This window comes from Heteronotia binoei, chromosome 10 (genome assembly GCF_032191835.1).
Source record: "Heteronotia binoei isolate CCM8104 ecotype False Entrance Well chromosome 10, APGP_CSIRO_Hbin_v1, whole genome shotgun sequence".
NCBI classification, from domain to species: Eukaryota; Metazoa; Chordata; class Lepidosauria; order Squamata; family Gekkonidae; genus Heteronotia; species Heteronotia binoei.
Window position 1 is genome coordinate 10,714,479 of NC_083232.1, and position 23,571 is coordinate 10,738,049.

A 23,571-nucleotide genomic window follows, 5' to 3' on the forward strand; every position below is an offset into this window, starting at 1 on the left:
TGCAGATATTTAAATTACTGACATGATACATATCAACACTACCTAATCTGAAGTCAATAATATATGAGATGTTTCATATAATATGATGTTATCCATATACTTATAAAACAGTGCTATTAATGATGGCGCGCGACCACTAAGGGGCGCTCTCGCCTACTTATTCTACTCTTCACCAGCCTGATCCAACATTTGGTGTGCAGAGTAACCTATCAGTGCATCCTACCTTGCTGTCAACTATGCTCTACCCACACGATTAAGGGATGGGAAGCTCTTCCAGCCTATCAGACTCTACCCGATTGACTTAGTTCTCGCTCCCTCCTTCTATTCCAAAGGCTGCTCATTGGTCAGAAGAACTACCCATCAAAATGGGGGAAAGTTGCCAGAGTGTGTCCCGAGGCGCGAAGCGCTTCATTGGCGGCTGAACAGTATTGTGTCTGTGTGGGCGGGAGTAGCCGAAGCGGGAGGGGACGCCAGCAAATGATGATGTCAATCTCCTTCGCCCTTAACTCTTGGAGGTAGTATAATGGAGGCGGGCTTCTTGTTGCGGCGCACGCTTTTAACGTCACGAGTGGGTGAGTTGTGTTTCTGTTGAAATCTAGGCTAGAGAGAGCTAACGGGTGGTTGACAGGAATGTGTATGTATTGCCCGAAAATGAGAGCGGGTTAGGATGGGGTGTAGGAAGCTAGAGGCTGGAAAATGAGGAAGATCTTGTAAGGAAGTGAGAGGCAGAACTGGTTTCCCAAAAACGCATTGTCTGTTGCCAGCTGCTGTATTTGTCCATTTCGTATCGGTGTTTCTAGTGAGAACCTGCGAGTAATTCATTGGGGTGAGGAAATCTATCCCTCCCGTTGATTCCTAGCTCCGTCCTACAGCTGCTTTCTGTCCCTTCTCCTCTACCTGTTTCTGGTTCCATTTACAATAAATATGTATGTTACCTAAATGCCATGAGATATTGCGGATGCTTTACACAGCAGGCGTTTCCAACTTAACATGCAAAAACTGTTTTCTTCCATGGTTAGAAGGAAGCTAGGGTCTTAGTGTTTTCATTTTTGTTCCCTGTTGCAGTAGCTGGAATCAAAATAGTATATGAACAAATTTATCCCATGTATATAAATATATATTTTATTCCGGGTTTTTGTCCAAAACATGCAGTTAAAACTTTTTCACAAATACAGCTGAAATGCCATTTTAGTGAGCTCTTGGTCCAGGCATGATGGATAAGATGCCTGGCTACTGCACCTTTTGTCTCTGGCCTGGGTGATGCTAGTTGAGAGATTTCCCCATCATGGAGCTCAAGGTGGCATACAGAAAGTTCCCCAAGCAGTCTGGCACATCCAAGGAAAACCAGTCCTAAGGTTTGCTTAGCTTCCAGACGGTTGGTACATCATGTTTAGGAAATGCTTCCAGAGAAATGACTTGCTATGTCACTGGTTTAGTTGACTGGTCTACTAACTGAAGTGTTCTAAACTTGCACTCCTATCGTTAACAATAGCAAAGGCTGGGAATGTTTTGCCTTTGCAACTGGCAGTTTTAGGACATATTTACATTACATTACACATATAAAATGGTGTTATGAGTTTGATGATTTACTGCCAAGATTTGTGGCTTGTTGAAGAGAAGAATTGTGATAGAGATCTCTGCATCCCTTTAAATAGCCACAGTTCTCTGTGGAGAGATAATAGGTTATAAACCAGTTAAAAGTCTTTAATGCCTGCTTTTTTCACTTTCTATATCTGATTGTTTAACAGCCACCTGAGACTGGTTTAACAGAGGAAGCCTTTTCCGCCTGGTAACCATGCAAAGAAAAGCTTTCTCTTCTTTTCAGTCTCTGTGTCGCACAGTGAAAGTTCTAAGCAGAGTTACACTTTTTGAAGTCCAAGGACTGAGAAGGGTGTAACACTGTTTTGGATTTTTGTTAGAAGAGCTGGATCAGAGCTGGATCAGAGCTAGCCTTAGAAATGGTTGACACCCTATTTTCATGTACCATTATGTTAGTACCTTTCTTTGCTAATGTCTGGAATTTCAAATTGCTAATCAGGAAGGCAGAAACAAATGAGATTCTGACAACGTGCACAACTTAGAAACCATTTTTCTGAGCAGCTGGGTGATAATCTGCCAAGGGTTGCTTTATGGAACCCCAGATTTCAGTCGGTCTTTGTGTGTGTTTGCCCAGGGTCAGCCCAGCCCAGCCCTGCCACTAGACAAACTAGACAATTGCCTAGGGCGGTGGCCTTCTGGGGAACCAAATTGGGTGCCCCCATGTGACTCGGCGATGTTATCAGTGCAGGGAGCCTGCCAGAAGTTAGCCTTGCCTAGGGTGCCAGATAGTCTAGGGCCGGCCCTAGTCTGATCTAAAATTTTTGTAAACATTTGTCATGTTCTGGAAGGCATCAAAGAAATATATTAACTCATCACAGTGTATTGGATTGTCTATATTAAATTGTATTATGGTTTTTTTTTTAAAGCTCTTTAACAAGTTGCAGTTGTTGCTGATAAAATTAAGGCTGACAGTACCCAAGATGGCTTCAAACCCTCCGGGACAAGGTAAATGGCAATCTTCCTTATATCCTGTGGGTTTGGTTTCTGAACTATGTGACATTCTGTGAAATCTTTGGGTTTTTTTCCTTGGGTGGGGGGAGAGAAAAAAAAGGAACATTCCAACAAGCTTTTCTGCTCTAGGAAAATTCTAGGTTGTGTTTTTTTAATTTTTCATCATTGCTTCATGTGGCAGTTCTGAACTTGAACAATAAGCAGGTTTAATTCAAAAGAGTTGTCAGCAAAGGGAAAGGCACTTTTTACGATTCAGCAAGGCAGTTCATGTTGCCTTCACCTCCGATTAGCAATGATCACCCAGTCTGAACTCTGAATTTTGGCTTTTTGGTTCACCTCACCGTCTGGGCTTTGCTGATTGTTACATGCTATCAGTTGCCCATGACTAGAGGTAGATTAAGGCCAGTGATTTTTCTGCCTTAAAAAAAAATCACCGGCAGCAGTGTTTTATGCAAATGGCATTCTGAATTCATTAATATGGTCTGTGGGTGCTTTGCAACATCCCTGTCTTTGGAAATATATTCAGCAGCTCTGCCCTTCGCAAGCAACCACACTGTGGCATTTAATTCTAATAATTTTTATTTATATGGCTCCACCAGTTGGCGCCTGGAGTGCTTTGCATAAAATAATAAAACACAGTTGGCACAGTCAGTAGCTTACACAATGTAATAAAGTCACATAAAAATCCAATTAGCACATATTTTACAAAGGGGAGAACAGGAAGGTACTTTAAAAGGGAGAAACCAGTCTCCCCCACCCATAAACTAGGTTAAAAGGTCTTCAAAGTGCTTTAAAACTAAGGAACAAAGTTGAATATCTTGATTAAGAGAGTCCAGCATGTAAGAAGCCATCAAAGTTAAAAGTTCAGTGTAATTTATTTTTAAACATGGTTTAAAATTGATCTTTGAGATTAGATTTGGCAGTTGGACAAAAATATGCTACACAAGCAGTCAGCGGCGTCACTAGGGCGGGGCCAAGGGGGCCATTGGCCCTCCCCCAGAGCATTCTCATTGGCCCCAGGCGACCAATCCTCGCCAGGAGAGGGGAACAGAAAGGGAGGGAGTGAAGAGCGAGAGGAGCAGGGAATGGGAATGCGCCGGCGCGCGCCTGCCTGCCTGCCGGAGAAACACAGAAGGGTGAGTTTGTGTGTGTGAGAGAGAGCGCTTCCCCTCCCACCAACGGCAAGCGCCGCCTGGTTTGAGAGGCAGCCAAAGGGAAGGGAGGGGGTGACGCAGCGCACTTGGCTCCCGGGTGCAACCCACCCCAGTGACGCCTCTGCAAGCAGTTCAAATTCTGTCACACTGTACTGTGACCAAGGAACAGAATTTGGAATGGGATACTGGCAGGGATTTTTTTGTAGGGGGGGGGGGAATCGCAGCAGGAATTCATTTGCATATTAGGCCACACCTCCTGAACCCAAGCCAGATGAAACTGCATTCCTTCTCAAAAAAAGTCCTTGGATACTGCTGATGAAAGAGCTGGGCTGGTTTGAATTGGCTCCACTTGTGTATTGTGGGACAAAATAATGTTCAGCAAATACTTACTGCACTCCATAAGGACCCTGTAATATACTGGCCTCCTTTCTGTTCTGTTAAACATGTTACCATACTAGGAAAAATTACCATATACTGTTACTGCTTTAATCCATTTAGATTTGTTATTCATCCTCTTGAAATTTAAATCTCTATGATAATATCATTATGTTTGCCCCTTCCTAAACTTTCATTAGCCTGAAGTTTAATGATGCCTTTTTTTTTTTTGCTTCCAACATCTAGCAATTAACAATTTTGCCTTGAGCTAATAAACAAAAGATTTAATGCCTGCTCTTGGCTTCCTGCCAGTTGTAACGATGCCAATAAAATGAATTTAGGATTGAGCAGAAGATTAATACCGAAGGGTCTTCTTATCCAGTTAATTATCTTTTCACCATTTTCCCCCTAGCTAGCAGGCCTAGAAGGCCCACTATTGAGATATGACTGAGGATAGCACCACTTGAGATGGCAGGTGGGAAAAATTGCATGTTTGAGTCCTCCTCATAAAAACATGGAAAGGAATAGCCTGTTGGGGAGAGGGAGTCTTACCTTGTTTTCTCCCTGCCAGGCCAGTTCTCCAAACACACCTTGGGGTTTTGTTTTGTTTTTTTTTGGGGGGGGGGGGGTTGTTTGTTTTTGAATGCAGGTGAACATTATTATTTAGTGCATTTTAAAATAATCTTTTAAGCAAACATGGTCCCCAAAGCAGCTTGCAGACATAATACGTTAAAATAAATCATGATTAATAAAATAAAACAGAAATCAGCATAATGGAAACAACACACCAGCAAGTTATAGCAGACCCACCAGAAAGATTTCTTCGTACACAGCACTACCCATCAATGTAGCCTGAAGACTTTTTGGAAAGGAGGGTCATCAAAAAAGTGGCTGTTCTTAGGCCCTAGAAAGGGAGTTGCACAGGCAGGGGTGCAACAATTGAAATTTGATGGATCAGTTCTCTTCCTGATGGGCACCGAATGCATGTGATAAAAACATAATAATAATAATATTTTATTTATACCCCGCCCTCCCCGCCAAGGCAGGCTCAGGGCGGCTTACAGACATGGCAAAGTCATTGAACAATAAAACAGTTATACAATTCAATAAAATTACAATTTACTATTAAATTTTTACATAATCTAAAAACAATCTAAAAACAGTCTAAAATATCTCTATTCGGTGTTATCTCAGTATTCATATTTGTGATGGTGTGATGTTTATTTCAGGCTCCATCTTGAAAGGCTAGCCGGAAGAGGGCGGTTTTGCACGCCCTACGGAATTGACTAAGGTCCCGGAATTGACATTGACTGGATTTGTTGAGTGGTGTTTTTTTTTTAATCATTGGAAAGGATCTAGAAAGAACAACTCTTGCTTTTCTGCAACGTGTTCTTTTTTATCTTCAGTAGACTAGTCTAACTATAGTGAATTTCAGGGTTTTGTTTTTCTGCAGGAAGGGAAGGAAAACAGGGCTTAAAACACAGCTGCTATATTTTAAAGTGCTGCTCTTTATGCAAAGCCTCAAATTTGAAGGTTAGTCTATATGCAGATTTCCCCAAGGTCTCTCTATCCATAAACTGCTGCACATATTAAATTGTTCTGTATATGTGGTCACAGTTATCAGAGGCAAGTAAAATATTCATACTACTTTAATAATTCAGGGGGGATTTAATGAGCAACATGAATTTAGCCTAATTGTTGCAGAATGCGTTGGGAGAACACATCAGAATGTAAATTATTACAAGAAAGTGATAGGGAATCGGCTTGCTGACAGTGACTGCGAAAAGCCCAATTAAGTTATCATACATGGTGCTGTAATTGGTTTGTGTGTTGCCTAGGTAATCTGTATCCTATTGGATAACTGGCCTGAACAGTAGCTTGTGGATCAAAATTGGATGTTCAAGCATCAAAGGGGGCCTTACTATTATTAGCATATATGCCTTTCTAGTTCAGTGTCCTTTCAGGCAACACACACTTGTTGCACACAACCTGTGAGCCAAATGTGCTCCCCTGCCCATTTCAGAGCACATTTGGAGTCCTGTGAAAAAATGGAAACTGATTTATTAATTAAGAGAGAAACTGTACAGAGGGCTAAAGACTCTCAGAAACCAACAGTTCTCTGAGGAATACAGGAAGTGCAGGTCATTTTATACTTAAAATGACATCACCCAAAATTATACAAAACAGTTATAATTGGTTCATCAGGTATCTGACCTGATGACCTGTCCCTATTTTATTGGAGAAGCCCATCTTGGGTTACTTGAGCTGTTTGATACAGCGTATACAGTTATTTTAAAATACGCATGCATCTAGAAGTCCTTTGGCTTGCAAGTTCAAGATGTAACTTTGCTTGCAGATTCCAGATGGCACATTCCTTTCTCCTCTTCTCGCCTTCTGCTTTCCTCTCGAAATATCCTATTGCCAGGAGTTAAAAATGCTATCTAGCAGTTCCTGCAACAAGAACAATGGCCCTTCAGGAGTGCTGGCTGCTGTCCTAACATTTTGCGTCAGGAAGCTAGTTTCAATAATCCACATGAAAAATGAACTCTTATTGCAGAGATGCTATATGCCTAATCAATTTGTCTCCCACATTCTGATGTGATTCTGAATGTAAAATATGATTTCTTTGGGTTGGCATGTAAACTAAAATGTACAAATAAATGACCATGTCTATCCCACTCTCCCCTCCTCTCAGCCCAAAGCAAACCCCACCTTAGACTGAGTATTCTGCTGATCTGTTCTTCGAAGGCTGCTGTGTTCCACTGCTCAGCACAAAGCCAAGGATGGAATAAAGCACGACTCTACACTTTGGAAGGCGTGTGGGAGAACACATCCATCTCTATGGGAGAGGGTATAGGGCAAGGGCTTCCCCCTGGCCCAGCATTGTGTATTGTAGGCACATCTTTGTGATATATTGCAGATTGTCAAGTGGCAGGACCCCACCCTCCTTACCAACTGCAGCAATACAGTGTTTCCTGTCTTCTCCATGACAACAGCAGACAGCCAGGACCAATGTTCCCACTAAGCTGTGGAGTCTTGTGAGCAGAAATTCTACTTTGTGAGCTACTAGCATTGAAAGTTGTGAGCTACTCCATAAATTAGTTTGCTCTGTGGCCATTTTTTTGTGAGCTAAGACAAAAATGTATGAGCCAGAGGCTAAAAAAATGTGAGCTAGCTCACACTAACTCAGCTTAGAGGGAACACTAGCCAGGATAACCCTCTTGCACCACTGGCTAGACTGCCCTTTCTGGGTCAAGAGTGAGGCTGGCCTGGTGCCACCCAAGCCATAGTACATCCGGGAGTCTTGGGGAGAGTGCTGCAGGGATGGGTCCTGAGGAAAGAAGCAAGCTAGCAGGCCTCATGGGAATGGGGCTCAAAGTAGGCAGGGCTGGCCTCTGAAGTAAGAGTTAGCCGTGCAGACAGGTACTTTGGAAAGGCATATGGCATAGATGGGGGCAGGTTCTCAACACTTTTGTCTGGTCTCCAGTGTTTCCTAATCACTGGCTGGGCTGGATATTGCCAAGAGGGCATGTATTCCACTGGTAATTTAAAAAGAGCCCAGAAGCAGATCAAGGATGTTGTACCTGGTCCTACTTGGATCAGTAGAGAGGAGGAGAAGGAGATCCTGGTGTTGCAGCCCTCTCCTCTCTTCTCACTGACGTGTGGTGGTAAGGCAGACGAGTGAGCAGTAGGCCAGGGGCAGGAGAAGCCCCGCATAGATATTATCCAGGCTGTTGTTTCATAAACAAAAGGAATGCCCTAGAAGAAGAGACCTTAGTGCTCTGCAGCATCCTTTTCTGTGCTCTAGTTCTTTGTTTAGCTCCATAATACATTATCTCTGTAAAAGCCACGTGCCATTTTAGTTGATAGTGGACTGTTTCCTGAGCCACTAAGGTTTTAGAGTAACAGTACTGATTGGGATTGGCTCGTAGAGGCTAGAACAAGGTTCTGATTTCTGAAAAGTGCATTGAGACTATGGCTTTTAATACAGAGCTACATTTGGCTATCAAGAATATTATATATCTGGTTTTTGTTATTTATTTAAAGATATTTAGGTGCCTTTCTACCATGCAGAATTCAAGGGGGATTACATTGTAGATAAAACCACAATTATTAAAAATACATGACCAGAATTTAAAATCACAGTTAGGACTATTAGGGTTTGTAGAATCTTTTGAGCTCAAGTGCCGTGTTCTACTGGAGAAAGTTTTCCTTCCAGACGTTTTGTTCTCAGCTGCGGAGAACATCCTCAGTGGTGTTGCAGCCGGAGCAGGCACTCTGACCTTCTTGGCTGCTGTGCATTGAGTGGGGCCAGGGCTGCTGGAGAGCTGCTATTTCTAGGCTGGAGGGGATGTGGTGAAAGGGCAATTGGTTTGTGGATGTGCCCATTGTTTGGTGGGGCTTCCTGGAAGGGTAGTGATAAGGAAACTGGCTGTTGAATGTGACCATTGTTCTGTGTTAATTGCTGGGAGGGTTGGAAGGGGTATGAAGATAAGGAAGATGGTTGTTGACTGTGCTGATTGTTCTGTGGAATGTACTGGTCTGTGACTTTCTGCAATTTATAGTCTGTAGGGTGTTTTGCAGAGCTGGGTACCAAGATTGGTGGATGAAAATGCCTTCTTCCTTTCTGTTAAAATTGTGCTGGTGTTTGTAAATCTCAATAGCTTCTCTGTTCAGGCGGGTATGATAATGTGAGACCGTAGAAAGGACTTCAGTTCTTTCAAGGTGGATGACGTGGCCTCCTTCTTGAAGTGCATGTTCAGCTACAGCTGATTTTTCTGGCTGAAACAAGGGACAGTGTCTCTTGTGTTCGGTGAGACGGGTGTTGATACTGCTTGATACTGATATTTTCTTGACGTCCTCATTACCAGGAAAGATGACGGAAAACTCGGCCACACTGTATTCAGGAAACCCACACACACCTCTCTCTCGGCTTGGCTTCGCGAACAAAGATTTAAGAAGGGTGCAATAGTCCACGTTTGCTGCAGGCTCGCTGGTGGCTGACAAGACCAATGTGGGACAGGCAGGTCCGGCCACAGCGGCTGCAGGGAAAAGTCTGATTTAGGGTTGGTCCTGTAGCAGTGCGATTCTTCCTCAATCTCCTTTTGTCCTCAAGACCAGCTATGCGTGTGTTCTCAAAGGAAGAGACAGCCTGGTGGATGGTGTGCCTCCATGCTTTGCGATCTGAGGCTAGGTCAGACCACTGGTGATGGTTGATGTGACAGGTGCTAAGGGATTTCTTCAAGGAGTCCTTGTACCTCTTCTTTGGTGCCCCTCTATTTCGATGGCCGGTGGAGAGTTCGCCATACAGGGCAATCTTGGGAAGGCGGTGGTTTTCCATCCTAGAAATATGCCCTGCCCAGCGCAGCTGCGTCTTCAAAAGCAGTGCCTCGATGCTGGTAACCTCTGCCCGCTTGAGGACTTCAGTGTTGGTCACAAAGTCACTCCAGTGGATGTTGAGGATGGTGCGAAGGCAGCGCTGATGAAAGCGCTCAAGGAGTCGCAGGTGATGACGGTATAAAACCCACGATTCGGAGCCATAGATGAGGGTTGTCATCACAACCGCTTTGTAAACATTGATCTTTGTGCCTTTTTTCAGATGCTTGTTGCTCCACACTCTTTTGTGCAGTCGGCCAAATGCACGGCTTGCCTTTGCCAGCCTGTTGTCAATCTCCTTGTCGATCTTGGCATCTGAGGAGATGATGCACCCCAGGTAGCTGAACTGCTGGACTGTCTTCAGAACTGATTCACCCACAGTGATGTAGGGAGGGTGATAATCTTCCTGGGGTGCAGGCTGGTGGAGAACTTCTGTCTTCTTCAGACTAACTTCTAGGCCGAATAGCTTGGCAGCCTCTGCAAAGCAGGACGTCATATGCTGCAGAGCTGATACCGAGTGGGAGACGAGTGCAGCATCATCAGCAAACAGTAGCTCTCGGATGAGTTTTTCCATTGTCTTGGAGTGTGCCTTTAGTCGCCTCAGGTTGAACAGGCTGCCATCGGTGCGATAGCGGATGTAGACACCATCGTCCTCATCTAGATCTACTGCGGCTCTTTGAAGCATCATGCTAAAGAAGATCGTAAAGAGAGTTGGCGCGAGAACGCAGCCTTGCTTTACACCTGTGCCTATTGGGAAGGGCTCCGAGAGGTCGTTGCAGTGTCTGACTTGGCCTCGCTGGTCTTCGTGTAGCTGGATGATCATGCTGAGGATCCTTGGGGGACATCCTAAACGTTCCAAGATTTGCCACAGGCCTTTCCTGCTAACGGTATCGAAAGCTTTGGTAAGGTCGACAAAAGTCACATACAGAGCCTTGTTCTGTTCCCTGCATTTCTCTTGGAGCTGTCTGAGAACAAATACCATGTCGGTGGTGCTCCTGTTAGCTCTGAAGCCGCACTGGCTCTCTGGGAGGAGTTCTTCTGCAATGGTGGGCACCAGTCTGTTCAGGAGTATTCTGGCAAGGATTTTGCCTGCGATGGAGAGCAGGGTTATCCCCCGGTAGTTGGAGCAGTCTGACTTTTCCCCTTTGTTCTTGTATAGGGTGATGATGATTGCATCGCGAAAGTCCTGTGGTAATTTGCCTTGTTCCCAGCAGGTGACAAGTACTTTGTGAAGTGAGCTATGTAGTACTGTGCCCCCATGCTTCCAGATCTCTGGTGGAATTCCATCAACTCCTGCTGCCTTGCCACTTTTCAGTTGCTTGATGGCTTTAACAGTCTCTTCTAGGGTGGGGATCTCATCCAACTCTGTTTTCACCGGTTGAAGTGGGGTGAGGTGGATTGCTGAATCTTGAACTACGCGGTTGGCACTGAAGAGAACCTGAAAATACTCCGACCACCGGTTCAGTATGGATGCCTTGTCTGTGAGGAGCACTTGGCCGTCTGCACTATGCAAGGGACTCTGAGCCTGATATGATGGACCATATACTGCCTTCAGGGCTTCGTAGAACCCTCTTAAATCACCAGTGTCTGCACACAGCTGGGTTCTCTCTGCAAGCTTGGTCCACCACTCGTTCTGAATGTCTCGAAGCTTGCGCTGGAGGTTGCTACATGCAGCGCGAAAGGTTGCTTTTTTCCCAGGACAGGAGGGCTGAGCAAGATGTGCTTGGTAGGCAGATCTCTTTTTTGCCAGTAATTCTTGGATCTCTTGATTGTTCTCATCAAACCAGTCCTTGTTCTTCCTTGTGGAGAACCCAAGGACTTCTTCAGAGATCTGCAGGACGGTAGTTTTTAGGTGTTCCCAGAGTGCTTCTGGAGAAGGGTCTGTGGGGCAACTGAGGTCCTCAATTCTTGACTGGAGTTTTGCCTGGAAGGCAGCTTTAACTTCGGCTGACTGGAGGCTGCCAACCTGAAACTTCCTCCGAGGGATACCTCCTCTCCTGGGTGTGGGTTTAAAGTGAAGACGGAGATTGCAGCGTACAAGACGATGATCCGTATGACATTCTGCGCTGGGCATTACTCGGGTGTGTAAGACATCTCGAAGGTCTCTCTGGCGCACCAGAATGTAGTCGATAAGGTGCCAATGCTTGGACCGTGGGTGCATCCAGGTTGTCTTCAGACTGTTCTTCTGCTGGAAGATAGTGTTGGTGATGGTGAGCTGGTGCTCCATGCAGAATTCTAGCAGGAGGCGCCCGTTGTCATTGCAGTTGCCAATGCCGTGTTTGCCAAGTACTCCTTTCCAGGCTTCCGAGTCTTTACCTACTCTGGCATTGAAGTCGCCAAGGATGATCACCTTGTCCTCTGTAGGGGTCTTCCGTACGAGGTTGCGTAGATCAGCATAGAACTTGTTCTTTTCTGCAGGATCTGCTTGAAGGGTTGGGGCATACACACTGAAGAGTGTTGCATGCTGCTTGTTTTGAAGTGGGAGGCGCATGGACATGATGCGATCTGAGTGACCTGTTGGAAGGTTTTCGAGTTTGGAGGCAATGGAGTTCCTGACCATGAAGCCAACGCCAGAAAGGCGGCTCTCAGCCTTTGACTTACCCGACCAGTAGAGGGTATAGCCAGCACCGTGTTCTTGAAGACTACCTTCCTCAGGGAAACGGACCTCACTGAGAGCTGCTATGTCGATATTCAACCTGAGAAGTTCGTGGGCAACTAGAGCAGAGCGTCGTTCAGGGCGACCACTGTCTACTGTGTCAAGCATGGTTCTGATGTTCCAACACGCAAGCTTTAGTCTTTGCACACTTTGTGAGGCAGGTGCATGCCTTTTCTTTGTTGTTATTTTTCGACCGCAAGTAAGGATGCCCGTTGACCGCGGCTAGCCAACTGGGGTGGGGGAGACGAGCTTTGTTTAGGCCACCTTTTCTAGGCCCCTCTCCGTGTGGAGCAAGCAGTGCTGTCCCTAGATAAGGCTGCTTGGTCGTTCAGGGTGCTGCCGAAAGATGCTTTCGTCTCCGGGTTAGCATCAGGCGACCAATATCCTGAACCGCCTACATGCAGGATCGGGACTGCGGCTTCCAGTGGCACCTTCCACCTGCCGTTTCGCCCCTTGCCTATCGCTGCAGGACTTGATGTGTTGTGGGTTGTGTGTGTGGATATGCCCTTCAGGCCTGCGCAGAGGAATTTTTTAGGTGAAGCGCAGTGTGCGCGGTACTGGCTCCACCCTTTCACCTGGGGGTCATCTGCCATGGCCCAGTAAGCCGGGACGCCGGCAGTGAGTCCTCCAGGTGGTAGGTGCTACATTAACGAGCTCTATCTGCCCGGGTTTGATGTTAGAGTTTTCCTTCTCTTAGGCTGACGAAGTTGGTGGGCCCAGCCTGCCCATCCGGTTATACCGCCGGACAATTCGGTCGCACCATGACGTAGCAAACTCTGTGAAAACGGGGGGGACCAGCGAGAAGGTGTTGCTACGGATGCAGTAATGCAGGAGAGGCCATTGCAGTGACCATCTGCCAGGCATAGCCAGACAGTGACCACGCGGCGTTCACTACACCGGGAGAGGAGAGGCTATGTATTGCGCATGCACTTTCCCTGGGGGGGTAGGATTCCCAGAGGGAGCCCACCACCCCCCCCACACACACACCAACCGCTATCTAAATAAATCAGAATTCCAATCATCATCCTCGCCAAAAACGTACAGTTGTAAAAACCCTCATCCACCGTGCATCACGCATCTGTGAAACAAGCCAACTCCAGCAGGAACTACACCACCTCAACCAGTCACTGCAGGCCAATGGATACTCCCAACAAGAAATTAGAATAGCCCTCCATCCCAGGAGACCATCCACACCAAATCCCAAGCCACACACAAATGTAGGTACAGCCTTCCTGCCCTACATAAAATCTGTCACCGACCGCATTGGCAAAATTCTCAAATGCCACAATGTTGACACAGTCTTCAAGCCCACACAACAGATCCGCCACATGCTGCGCTCGGCCAAAGATATGAGAGATCCACTTTCAACCCCTGGAGTCTACAAAATACCCTGCTCCTGTGGTGCAGTCTACATTGGCACTAAGCAACGCATATTTCAGGGGGCTTGCAATCAGACATAGTGCCAAGAAAAAGAAAGAAAGAACTGAAAACTTCCAAAAACTAATATCGCAAGCAGGAGAACCTGAAAAGAATCTAAAAACACAACTTACAAAACAGGAGTTTCAAAATAAAGTCAAAAAAATACAACATCAATTTAATCTACTGCTGGTAGAAGAAACGGAGGAAAAAATTAAGATTTGCTAGACAGAATTTCTTTGAACATGCCAATAAACCTGGAAGGTAGTTGGCCTACAGACTGAGAAGAGAATGCCAAAAGAATAATACCGGTATTGAACGATGAAAATAATAAAGAGAAATTTCAAAGACAGGAGATACGTCAAATTGTGGAACAATTTTATAAAAGACTATATGAAGACAAATAAGTTCCAGAGGAAGATCTAGAAGAATATATTAAATGAAACAATCTTAATAAATTTACAGAAGAACAGCAGAAAATTTTAAATGAACCAATAACGATAAGGGAAGTGGGAGACGCAGTGGCATCTCAAAACAATGGTAAAGCACCGGGTCCAGATGGCTTACCTGCAGAGTTTTATAAAGCCTATGAAGATTCTTTGTTGTTGCCATTTAAACATCTTATCAAAAGGATTCAAGAGGAAGCTCAAATACCAACTTCGTGGCAAGAAGCTACAATATCTCTAATTCCAAAAGAGGGTGCAGACTTGAAAGACATAAAAAATTTTCGGCCAATTTCTTTGTTAAATGTGGATTATAAATTTTTTTGCTGCGATAGTGACAGAACGTTTAAAGATGGTCTTACAGATCATAATACACCAAGATCAGGCAGAATTTCTACCTAGAAGATACTTGAAAGATAATGTCAGAACAGTTTGTAATATAATGGAATATTATGAGAACCATCCAGAGAAACAATTGGCATTAATCTGTCTGGATGCAGAAAAGAAGGCTTTTGACAATGCTTGTTGGCAATTTATGTTGCAACAATTGAAGGAAATGGAATGTGGTGAGAATTTTTTGAGAACAATACAATGAATATACTCTTCGCAAAGGTGATGGTGAATGGCGAACTAACAGAAGCAATTGCTATTCAAAAGGGTACAAGACAAGGTTGCCCACTGTCACCACTTGTTTTTATTTTGTGCTTAGAGTTACTGAATAACCAAATAAGATGCAAATATCAAGGGAGAGGTGATCAAGGGTGAGCAATACAAATTGAGAGCCTTTGCAGACCACCTGGTTTTCATATTAGAGCAACCAATAGATTCAATTGACTGTTTGATAAATAAGATTAACCAATTTGGCTATTGGGCAGGACTGAAGATTAATTACTACAAAACAAAATTCGTGACGAAGAACATGACGACAGAACAAACTCAGCTTCTCCAACATAAATCAGGATTCTCTTATGAGAAAAGAATTAAATATTTAGGTGTATACATTACAAATAAATGCAGTAGTTTAAAGATGGATTACTATGATAAACTGCTTAAAGAAATTAATAAAGATATGGGAAAATGGCAAGATTTGAATTTATCCCTAATGGGAAGAATAGCTTCAGTAAAAATGAACATTTTGCCAAGATTGTTATTTCTATTTCAAGCTATTCCAGTACTTCTAACTAGTGTGTTTTTTTCAAGAACTGAATAAGATGGTCTCTGACTACATTTGGCAAGGGAAAAAACCCAAGAATCAAGCTAAAGATACTGCAAGACTCCAAACTGAGTGCAGGCTTGGGCCTCCCAGATTGGCAATTGTACTACAGAACTTCAGTGCTGTCTTGGGTAAGAGACTGGGTGCTACTGAATGATAGGAGACAGTTGTTGTTAGATGGTCACGATCTCAATTTAGGTTGGCATGCATATTTATGGTATCAAAGATTAAAAGGGCACTCTTATTTTAAGAACCACTGGTTCCAGAAATCTTTGTCTCACACGTGGTCATGGCTAAAACCGAGAATTTATCAGAAAATTCCAAGATGGGTGTCCCCAGTGGAAGTATTTACACCTCCAAATCTTATGAAACCTAATCAGTTATAGATACGAAGAATTTGTTAAAAAATGATAACCAACTGAAAACTAAGGAAGAGTTAGAAGATATGGACATTAAAATGAGTTGGTGGATGAGAACACAAGTTGAATCCTCATATGCCAAAGATAAGACAACAGGCTTCAATATAGAACAATATCCATATGATAAGAAAATTTTGGGTCCTCAAGAAAAATTAATCTCCAAACTATACTCATATTTATTACAGATGAAGATGCAGGATGAGATTGTGTGGTTCAATGGACCAAGAATCTGGGGTGTAATATTATGCTAGAAGAATGGGAGATGTTACGGAAATTTAATATCAAACTTAAGTCAGTAACTTTTAAAGAAAATTTGTACAAGATGTTCTATAGATGGTATATAACTCCATACTAACATGTCTAACAAATGTTGGAAATGTACTAAACATGTCGGTCCTTTTATCATACGTGGTGGACTTGTGAGGTGGTGAAAGACTATTGGAAGATGGTTCATGAACTACCATAGAAAATTCTGAAGACACAGATTCAATTTAAACCAGAACTATTTTTATTGAACATACATCCTAGCGACTACTCCAAAGAGATGAGGCATTTGTTGGCGCATATTAACACAGCAGCTAGAATTCTTTTGGCACAGAGATGGAAACTCCAGGAGATCCCCACGAGATTGGACTTGGTGGGGAAAATTCTGGAAATGGCGGAGATGGACTACCTATCCCAGTTGATGGCTGGAAAATCTAAGGAAGAAGCAAGAAAATATTGGGTAAATATATATATTTGGCTAGACACTCAAGACTTTTAAGGTTCTTTGGTGTGAACGTATATCTCCTATCTCCTGTATTTTGTATTATAATATCATTTATATTGGAAATATAAGCTTAAATAGACATTTTAAAAGAAGACTTACGATCACTAAAACATGCTGTTTAGATACTGATGATTTAATCTAAAGAGATAATAATATGTGGTGATATTCGTACGTTAAGAAAACATATTACATGCAGATTAGATTATTATTGCATTGATACTTGTAACTATTTTTCTATTTCCCTCTTACCCGTTCCCCTTAATTTTCTGGAAAACCAATAAAAACTTTCAAAAGTGAAAAGATTAAAGATTTCTTCTAATAGTTAGCATTCATAATATTGTTAGGAAGCCACTGCAGGTTATAAATGAAGAAAGAAGAGGTGTGTGTGCGTGCGTTTTAATAGACTTCAAGGATGGTGCTCGTCGACTTTGAAGATTAGTATATTCCTCATTTATATTCATCCTAATGTACTGTGAAGAGGCTTCAGTGAGGTTATGGGGCGGTTTGAAGAAAAAAAGCCCATCACTGACATTTACATTTTTCTCTTTCTTGCCAGGCTTTCAGAATAAAAACAGGGTTGCAATCTTGGCTGAGCTAGACAAGGAGAAGAGAAAGCTACTGATGCAAAACCAGTCTTCCACCACTCACCCTGGAGCCAGGTACCGTATATTCAGAGAACTGCGTGCTTATTTCAGCAGTGTTCTCTGATCAAAGCAAAAAGTCAAATGTTGCTTTTTTTCATATGGTGATACATATATCTAATGGAACTACTTCATTTCATAAGAGCTGCATATTGAGGGACAGCTAGCACACATACTGTGATAGTTACTGCTTTTACCTTTTCCTTTTTGTTCTGGAAAAGAAGAATTTGAATACATTTTGTTTTTAACATGTGTTATATTTCACCTTCCTTTTCAAGTAAAAGTTCACTCTTAAAGCTGTCTACAGTATGAAATCCACAGTAAAACAATATGTGAAATACAAAAAAGGAACAATTAAAATCTTAACACTAAGCACATTCTCCAACCAAAAACAAGAGGGCTTGAATCTAAGCATGTAGATTAGAGATGATCAAATTTGCTTAATATAAGAGCCACATAGAATAAACATCAGATGTTTGAGAACTGAAAGACATGAAAGAAAGAAGGAAACAAGCAAACCAAGTAGATGAGGGAAGGGAGGGAGAGGTGGAAAGAAAGCAACTTAACTTTAAATGCATTTTCCATGCATTTTTTTGAGCCGCAGTTTGGCCACCCCTGATGTAGATTAATCCTGATGGAACAACTTCAGCAGTGGCAGTCTGGATTCCATAGGAGTTGTAAAATGATCTCTCTGTGGTGATATGGGCAGTTCTCAGAACAGTAGCCATGTGATTCTCTTCCAACAGAACACCGGAGTGCTGTCCCTTACAGGAAGACAGGAATTGCAAAGTCATCAAACTTTCTTGCACTATTCAGTTTTAGTTTTGGTAGGAGTTGAGGTAACAGCATAAGAACTTGACATCTCTCTCTCTTTCTCTCTCACACACACACTCATACAGCTCTATATCATTGCCATCAAATAGGTATGTTGCATTCTTCACAGGAGTATTTATTTCTGAATGTGTTCATGAGGCCTTGATCCCAGCAGCCTATACAAGGATCTGATTTTCAGAGTAGAAGGGAAGGCCTAGGAATGTGGTCGTGACAACTCTTAAGAAACTCTTCATCTAGCTCTTCAGAAGACTTGGTTTAGATTACATGTGGCTTATTCTTGGCTTCCAAAGAGAATGCCAAGACATTAATTTTGGGTACTTCTCAATACTTTGCCTTACCCAGCCTCTCTTTTTCTAGCTTCAAATATTTTTCATAATTTTGTGATGTAATGAAAATCTCTGAGATTACAAGGGAGCTCTCACTTAAAATGCAAAAATGAATGACTCTGTATAAGACTTTTTCCCCTCAAGTGTTAGCCTGGAGCAGAGGTCCACAACATGGTACCTGTGGGCACCATGGTATCTGCTGACATCTTTCCTGGTGCCCACCAAGTGTTTTCAGAAAACGGGTGGGATTGCTGCCCAGCAGGTCTTCTGGATGGCCACTGGGGATCTGATTGGCTGTGCAGAATAAAATAATGTTTCTGCAACAGCTGCCAAGGTATTTTAAAAAATTACTCATTCTTCCTTGCACTTGTGTTTCCTCTGTGGGGTGGCTGTACCTCCTATAGCAGCCATATTGTAGCTGGCTGTACCTATGGCAGTGGCCATTTTCCGCCTCTTGTAGCAGCCATTCTACAGCTGTACCCATGACCCCATGCCAGGATTCCAAAGGTGTCCACAGGCTCAAAAGGGTTGCGGACCCCTGGTCTAGAGCTTGATCTTATTGCTCATGGTGGTGCAGGTGCTTTTTAAAATGTACTGTATGAACATGTTGGCTGTATAAACATCTGGGCTGGATCTCAATGGGAAACTCTTTTCATGCATACAGAGTTCTGCAGCCACTCTACCAAACATATGAACTCCCCATCATGAAGACTATGGACCCCTGGTTAGTAGTGCTGTTGTTTTATTCAGGTATCGCTTAGGCAAGTCACTGGGTGGCACTGGCAAGAGACACAAAGGAGCTTGGGGGGCCAAGTGCCATTCTACTGCATGCCTTCCAGTCGATTTCCCTTTGATTGACACTGGGGCTTGGGCATCCTTCCTGTTTGACTTAACCTGCCATCGCTGGAGCGAGTGTTCCTGAGCAGAACTTGTTCATCTGGTGCTTGCCCACCATCCTGCATGTCAGGTTTCCTCAACATCCGAGTCTTGTATTCAAAGCAGAAATTCTTGGCTTTGCAACACCCACCCCGGCCTTAGTCCTGTGGTGGTGCTGGGTTTTGTTGCGTTGTTGTGACAAGGGTTCTTTCCCCCCCCCCCTGTTGCTTGCAGCATCTCGCTCACTAGATCCTCCCTTAATAAGGATTTTCGTGATCATGCTGAGCAACAGCACATTGCAGCACAGCAGAAGGCTGCCTTGCAGGTAAGCGGGCCTAGATGAAGCAGACCCAAATCCAACTGCGGTTGCAGGTTTTCTTGGGCCTTATCTTAATATGTCAAAAGCAATGGTCACATGCTGGGAGCAAAGACAGATGTACCTTATAAAACTTAGAAACGGCACATGGGTGACATTGCTTGCTAATCACAGCAATGGTGTGGTGATGTGTGCATGAAGTCCAGAGTAGCATCTGTGTCTGGTTGTCTTGTGCCATGTAACTTCTCATGTAGCTATAGACATAGAGAATATGTCAAAGCTATCTCTTTGGAACTCCTGTCATGCAGGAGTTCTAGAAGCAGAGGATGTGGCAATAACTTAAAAGGGCAACCCTGTAAACAGATTAGGATTTGAGTTCATGCACCTGGTACTTCTGTTTGCCTTCTGCATTGAATTATGGCTCCTGCAATCAAGTATACTATCTGGCTGTTCAGGCCAGTTGGATTTAAGTAGCCTGATTAAGTGTAGGACTACCACCTTTGATATTTAAAAAAAGTTGCCTCTGATTCTGCATTGTTAATGCACAGTTTAGCTCAAATGGCAGTGGGCATATTCAAAGCAATAAAAATCAGTATGCCATTTTTCCGGGGACATTTTTTTTTTCTTTTCCAGCATGCTCATGCGCATTCTTCAGGATACTTCATCACCCAGGACTCTGCATTTGGAAATCTTATTCTTCCTGTATTGCCACGGCTTGATGTAGAGTGAGAAGTTGATTTAGCATCCTTAGAATGAGGCCACTGAGACGTATCCGGTGCTGCTGCTGTTCCCCTTCCCAGGTCGTCAATAGTGATTTGTGAAAATAATCAAGGACTCAGAACTGGAGAGACCTTTCTTCTCTTTTTTGAGCCAATTTGAAGAGGAGGGGGAGAGACATTAAACTGTTTTGAGTTCTGAACTGCCTCATGGTCTGAAAATTGGAGGACACTGATAACATGCTTGAATTTTCTGTCTTGGTTCTTCCTTCTTGCTCATTCTTTCACCTGAATGTACCATATGTCCAATAAGCATAACATAAGTAAAAACACTTACCACTAACACAGCATAAAAGTCTTCCTAGTAAACAGATGCCATCTCATTAATTTGTATATCATCCTTATAAGGTTGGTTGGTGTTATACCCAGGGCGTTTTTTGTAGCAGGGGCTCCTTTGCATATTAGGCCATGCACCCCTGAGGTAGCCTCCTCCTGGAGCTTACAGTAGGCCCTGCACTAAGAGCCCTGTAAGCTCTTGGAGAATTGGCTACCTCAGGGGTGTGTGGCCTAATATGTGATGGAGTTCCTGCTGCCAAAAAAGCCCAGGTTATGCCCATATTCCAGTTAGGAGTCCAAGTTTGAGAAATGAGCGGGGGTTTTCTTTTCACCCCCTTCATGGCTCACACTCCTATCTAAATGGGGTGATGACTGTGTATTGGAAATTTCATGAATGATGATAAACAGCTTGACCGTCAGAATGTTTCAGATATTGCTTTTCTGCTGGGCATGGGTGAAAAGCATGTGTGTGTGCCCTCCCAGTGACAAAACCATGCACACATTTATGCCAGTGAGTTAAAACAATGCAGCGTGCTCCTATGTATAGTCATAATTATTGTGGGACCTCGTGTGTCACTTTCTAATGAAGGACTCACAAGTGGGCTGAGCCCATTTTGGGAAGGGCAGGATAGAAATGTGAAATAATAAATTTGATGGATGATCAGTCAGCATGTCAGTTATTAGTAACAGTTAAGCTGTCCAGTGTTAGTTATGCAGATAAGCTTTCTTATATTGGCTCTGTCAATCCATGCTCTAATTTCCACATCTTTTGGCACTTTAATTGTAAAAGGCTGCAGATCCCCAAGTGAGGAAGTAGTTACGGAGCCAAGTGGGAAGATACACTTGGAGAGATTACAAATCCTTGCTTTTGCAGATTTATGCTGCTTTAGGGAAAACATTGTCTGCCTCTTTGCTTGCCTCCCAACTACTCAGGTTGTATTTGAGTTGGATCCTACAGATTTGTTCTGCTAACAGTAGCAGTATCCTCCAGCTTAGGGTGCCTTCCCTTTATTCAAGAGGGAGGGGCATGATTCAGTAGCAGAGCATCTATTTGGCATGCAGAAGGCCCCAGATTCAGCTCCTGGCATCTCCATTTAAAAGGGTCAGGTAGTAGGTGATATAATAATAATAATAATAATAATAAATTTTTATTTGTACCCCGCCCTCCCCTGCCGAAGCAGGCTCAGGGCGGCTAACAATACGGTGCCCCATGGTGCACCAACAATAAAACAGTTACATTAAAAACATTAAATTAAACATTAAATTAACCTTAAAAGCCTGAATTAAAACAATTAACTAAAACATAATTAAACGCTATCCTTGACACTCTTCTAGTTGATGCTGATGGCGGATTTCCAGTTATTCATAAGCTAATTTAAAAAGGGTGGTCTTGCAGGCCCTGCGGAACTGATCAAGGTTCCGCAGGGCCCGCACCTCCTCTGGGAGTTGGTTCCAGAGATGTGGGGCTGCGGCCGAAAAGGCCCGAGAGCGAGTGTTCTGTAGTTTAATTTGTCTTGGCCCAGGGGTAGTCAGTCTGTTCTTTCCTACTGACCTCAGTGCTCTCTGGGGTTCATACGGGGAGAGACGGTCCTTCAGGTAGGCTGGTCCTCGGCCATATAGGGCTTTAAAGGTGATAACCAGCACTTTGTACTGGACCCGGTATACAATCGGTAACCAGTGCAGTTCGCGTAGCCCCGGCCGTACATGTTCCCATCTTGGGAGACCAAGCAACAGCCTGGCCGCCGCGTTCTGCACTAGCTGTAACTTCCGGGTCCGGCACAGAGGCAGCCCCATGTAGAGGGCGTTACAGTAGTCCAATCGTGAGGTGACCGTCGCATGGATCACCGTTGCTAGGTCCCGACGCTCCAGGAAAGGGGCCAACTGCTTTGCCCGCCTCAGATGGAAGAAAGCTGACTTGGCAGTGGCTGTTATCTGGGCCTCCATTGATAATGAAGGCTCCAGTAAGACACCCAGACTCTTCACCTGCTGCGCCGCCTTTAGCTGCACACCATCGAAGGTCGGGAGGGATATTTCCCCCCCTGGAGCGCCGCGACCCACACAGAGAACCTCTGTCTTTGCCGGATTCAGCTTCAGCCCACTCAATCTAAGCCACGTTGCAATAGCCTGTAACGCCCGATCCAGGTCTTCCGGGGGGGAGGCGGGCCGGCCGTCCATTAGCAGATAGAGCTGGGTGTCATCTGCATATTGGTGGCAGCCCAGCCCAAACCTCCTGGCAATCTGGGCAAGGGGGCGCATATAGATGTTAAATAACATCGGGGAGAGGACTGCTCCCTGAGGCACCCCACAATCTAGTGTGCGCCTCTGGGATCGTTCACCCCCGATCGCCACCCTTTGTCCCCGACCCATGAGGAAAGAGGAGAGCCATTGTAAAGCAGACCCCTTAACCCCAATGTCGGCGAGGCGGTGGATCAGTAGCCGATGGTCGACCGTATCAAATGCAGCCGACAGATCTAATAACATCAGCACTGCTACACCGCCTCGATCCAGTTGCCGTTGGAGGTCATCTGCCAAGGCGACCAAGACCGTCTCCGTCCCGTGGCCCGGTCGGAAGCCAGACTGGCACGGGTCTAGGACAGAAGCGTCATCTAGAAATCTCTGTAGCTGCAACGCCACTGCCCTCTCGATGATTTTACCTAAAAATGGTAAATTAGACACCGGTCGATAGTTCGCCAATTCGGCCGGGTCTGCTGTTGATTTTTTCAAGAGGGGGCGGACCAAGGCCTCTTTCAGAGGCGTTGGAAAGCGCCCCTCTAAGAGGGATCTATTTATGATGTCCCGTAAAGGACATCTAAGCTCCCTCTGGCAAGATTTAATCAGCCAGGAGGGGCAAGGGTCCAGATCGCATGTTGTTGGGCGAGCAGCGGAGAGAATTCCATCAACTTCTTCCAGGCTGAGTGGGTCGAAGTGGTCCAGCAGTAAATCCGAAGACAGGCGCGGAGCCTCAGTCTGACTTACTGTATCTAATGTGATAGGTAGGTCTTGGCGGAGTGATGAGATTTTATCTGCAAAATATTTCGCAAATGCCTCACAGCCTATTTCCAATTCTCTAACGTTTGGTTTGCCTTGTGGCAGTGTTATAAGATCTCCAATTACCCTAAACAATTGTGCTGGGCGCGAATTTGCAGATGCAATCT

General features: G+C 44.3%; 1 protein-coding gene across 7 annotated transcripts; it reads left to right on the top strand.

Annotated features, from left to right (window-relative positions):
- The first annotated feature begins 330 nt into the window (after nucleotides 1-330).
- On the top strand, nucleotides 331-20,449 carry LOC132578122 (SOSS complex subunit C). Of its 7 annotated transcripts, none has more exons than XM_060247973.1 (6): nucleotides 331-572; nucleotides 2,466-2,544; nucleotides 16,928-17,030; nucleotides 18,837-18,896; nucleotides 19,283-19,373; nucleotides 19,998-20,449. In XM_060247973.1, exons 2-6 carry the CDS (start codon nucleotides 2,520-2,522, stop codon nucleotides 20,091-20,093), a joined length of 375 nt encoding a protein of 124 aa, XP_060103956.1. In that variant the 5' UTR covers nucleotides 331-572; nucleotides 2,466-2,519; the 3' UTR covers nucleotides 20,094-20,449. The 7 variants fall into 7 exon arrangements, with proteins under 7 accessions (XP_060103956.1, XP_060103958.1, XP_060103955.1 ...); XM_060247972.1 differs by having other exon boundaries at nucleotides 522-576; XM_060247974.1 differs by having other exon boundaries at nucleotides 565-826.
- The last annotated feature ends 3,122 nt before the right edge of the window (nucleotides 20,450-23,571 follow it).

Excerpts from the sequence above, each read along its gene's own strand:
- LOC132578122 (XM_060247973.1), top strand. The coding sequence starts at position 2,520 with ATGGCTTCAAACCCTCCGGGACAAG. Across the intron at positions 17,031-18,836 it reads ACCACTCACCCTGGAGCCAG|AGTTCTGCAGCCACTCTACC; the intron begins GTACCGTATATT and ends TCATGCATACAG. Across the intron at positions 18,897-19,282 it reads ATGAAGACTATGGACCCCTG|CATCTCGCTCACTAGATCCT; the intron begins GTTAGTAGTGCT and ends TGTTGCTTGCAG.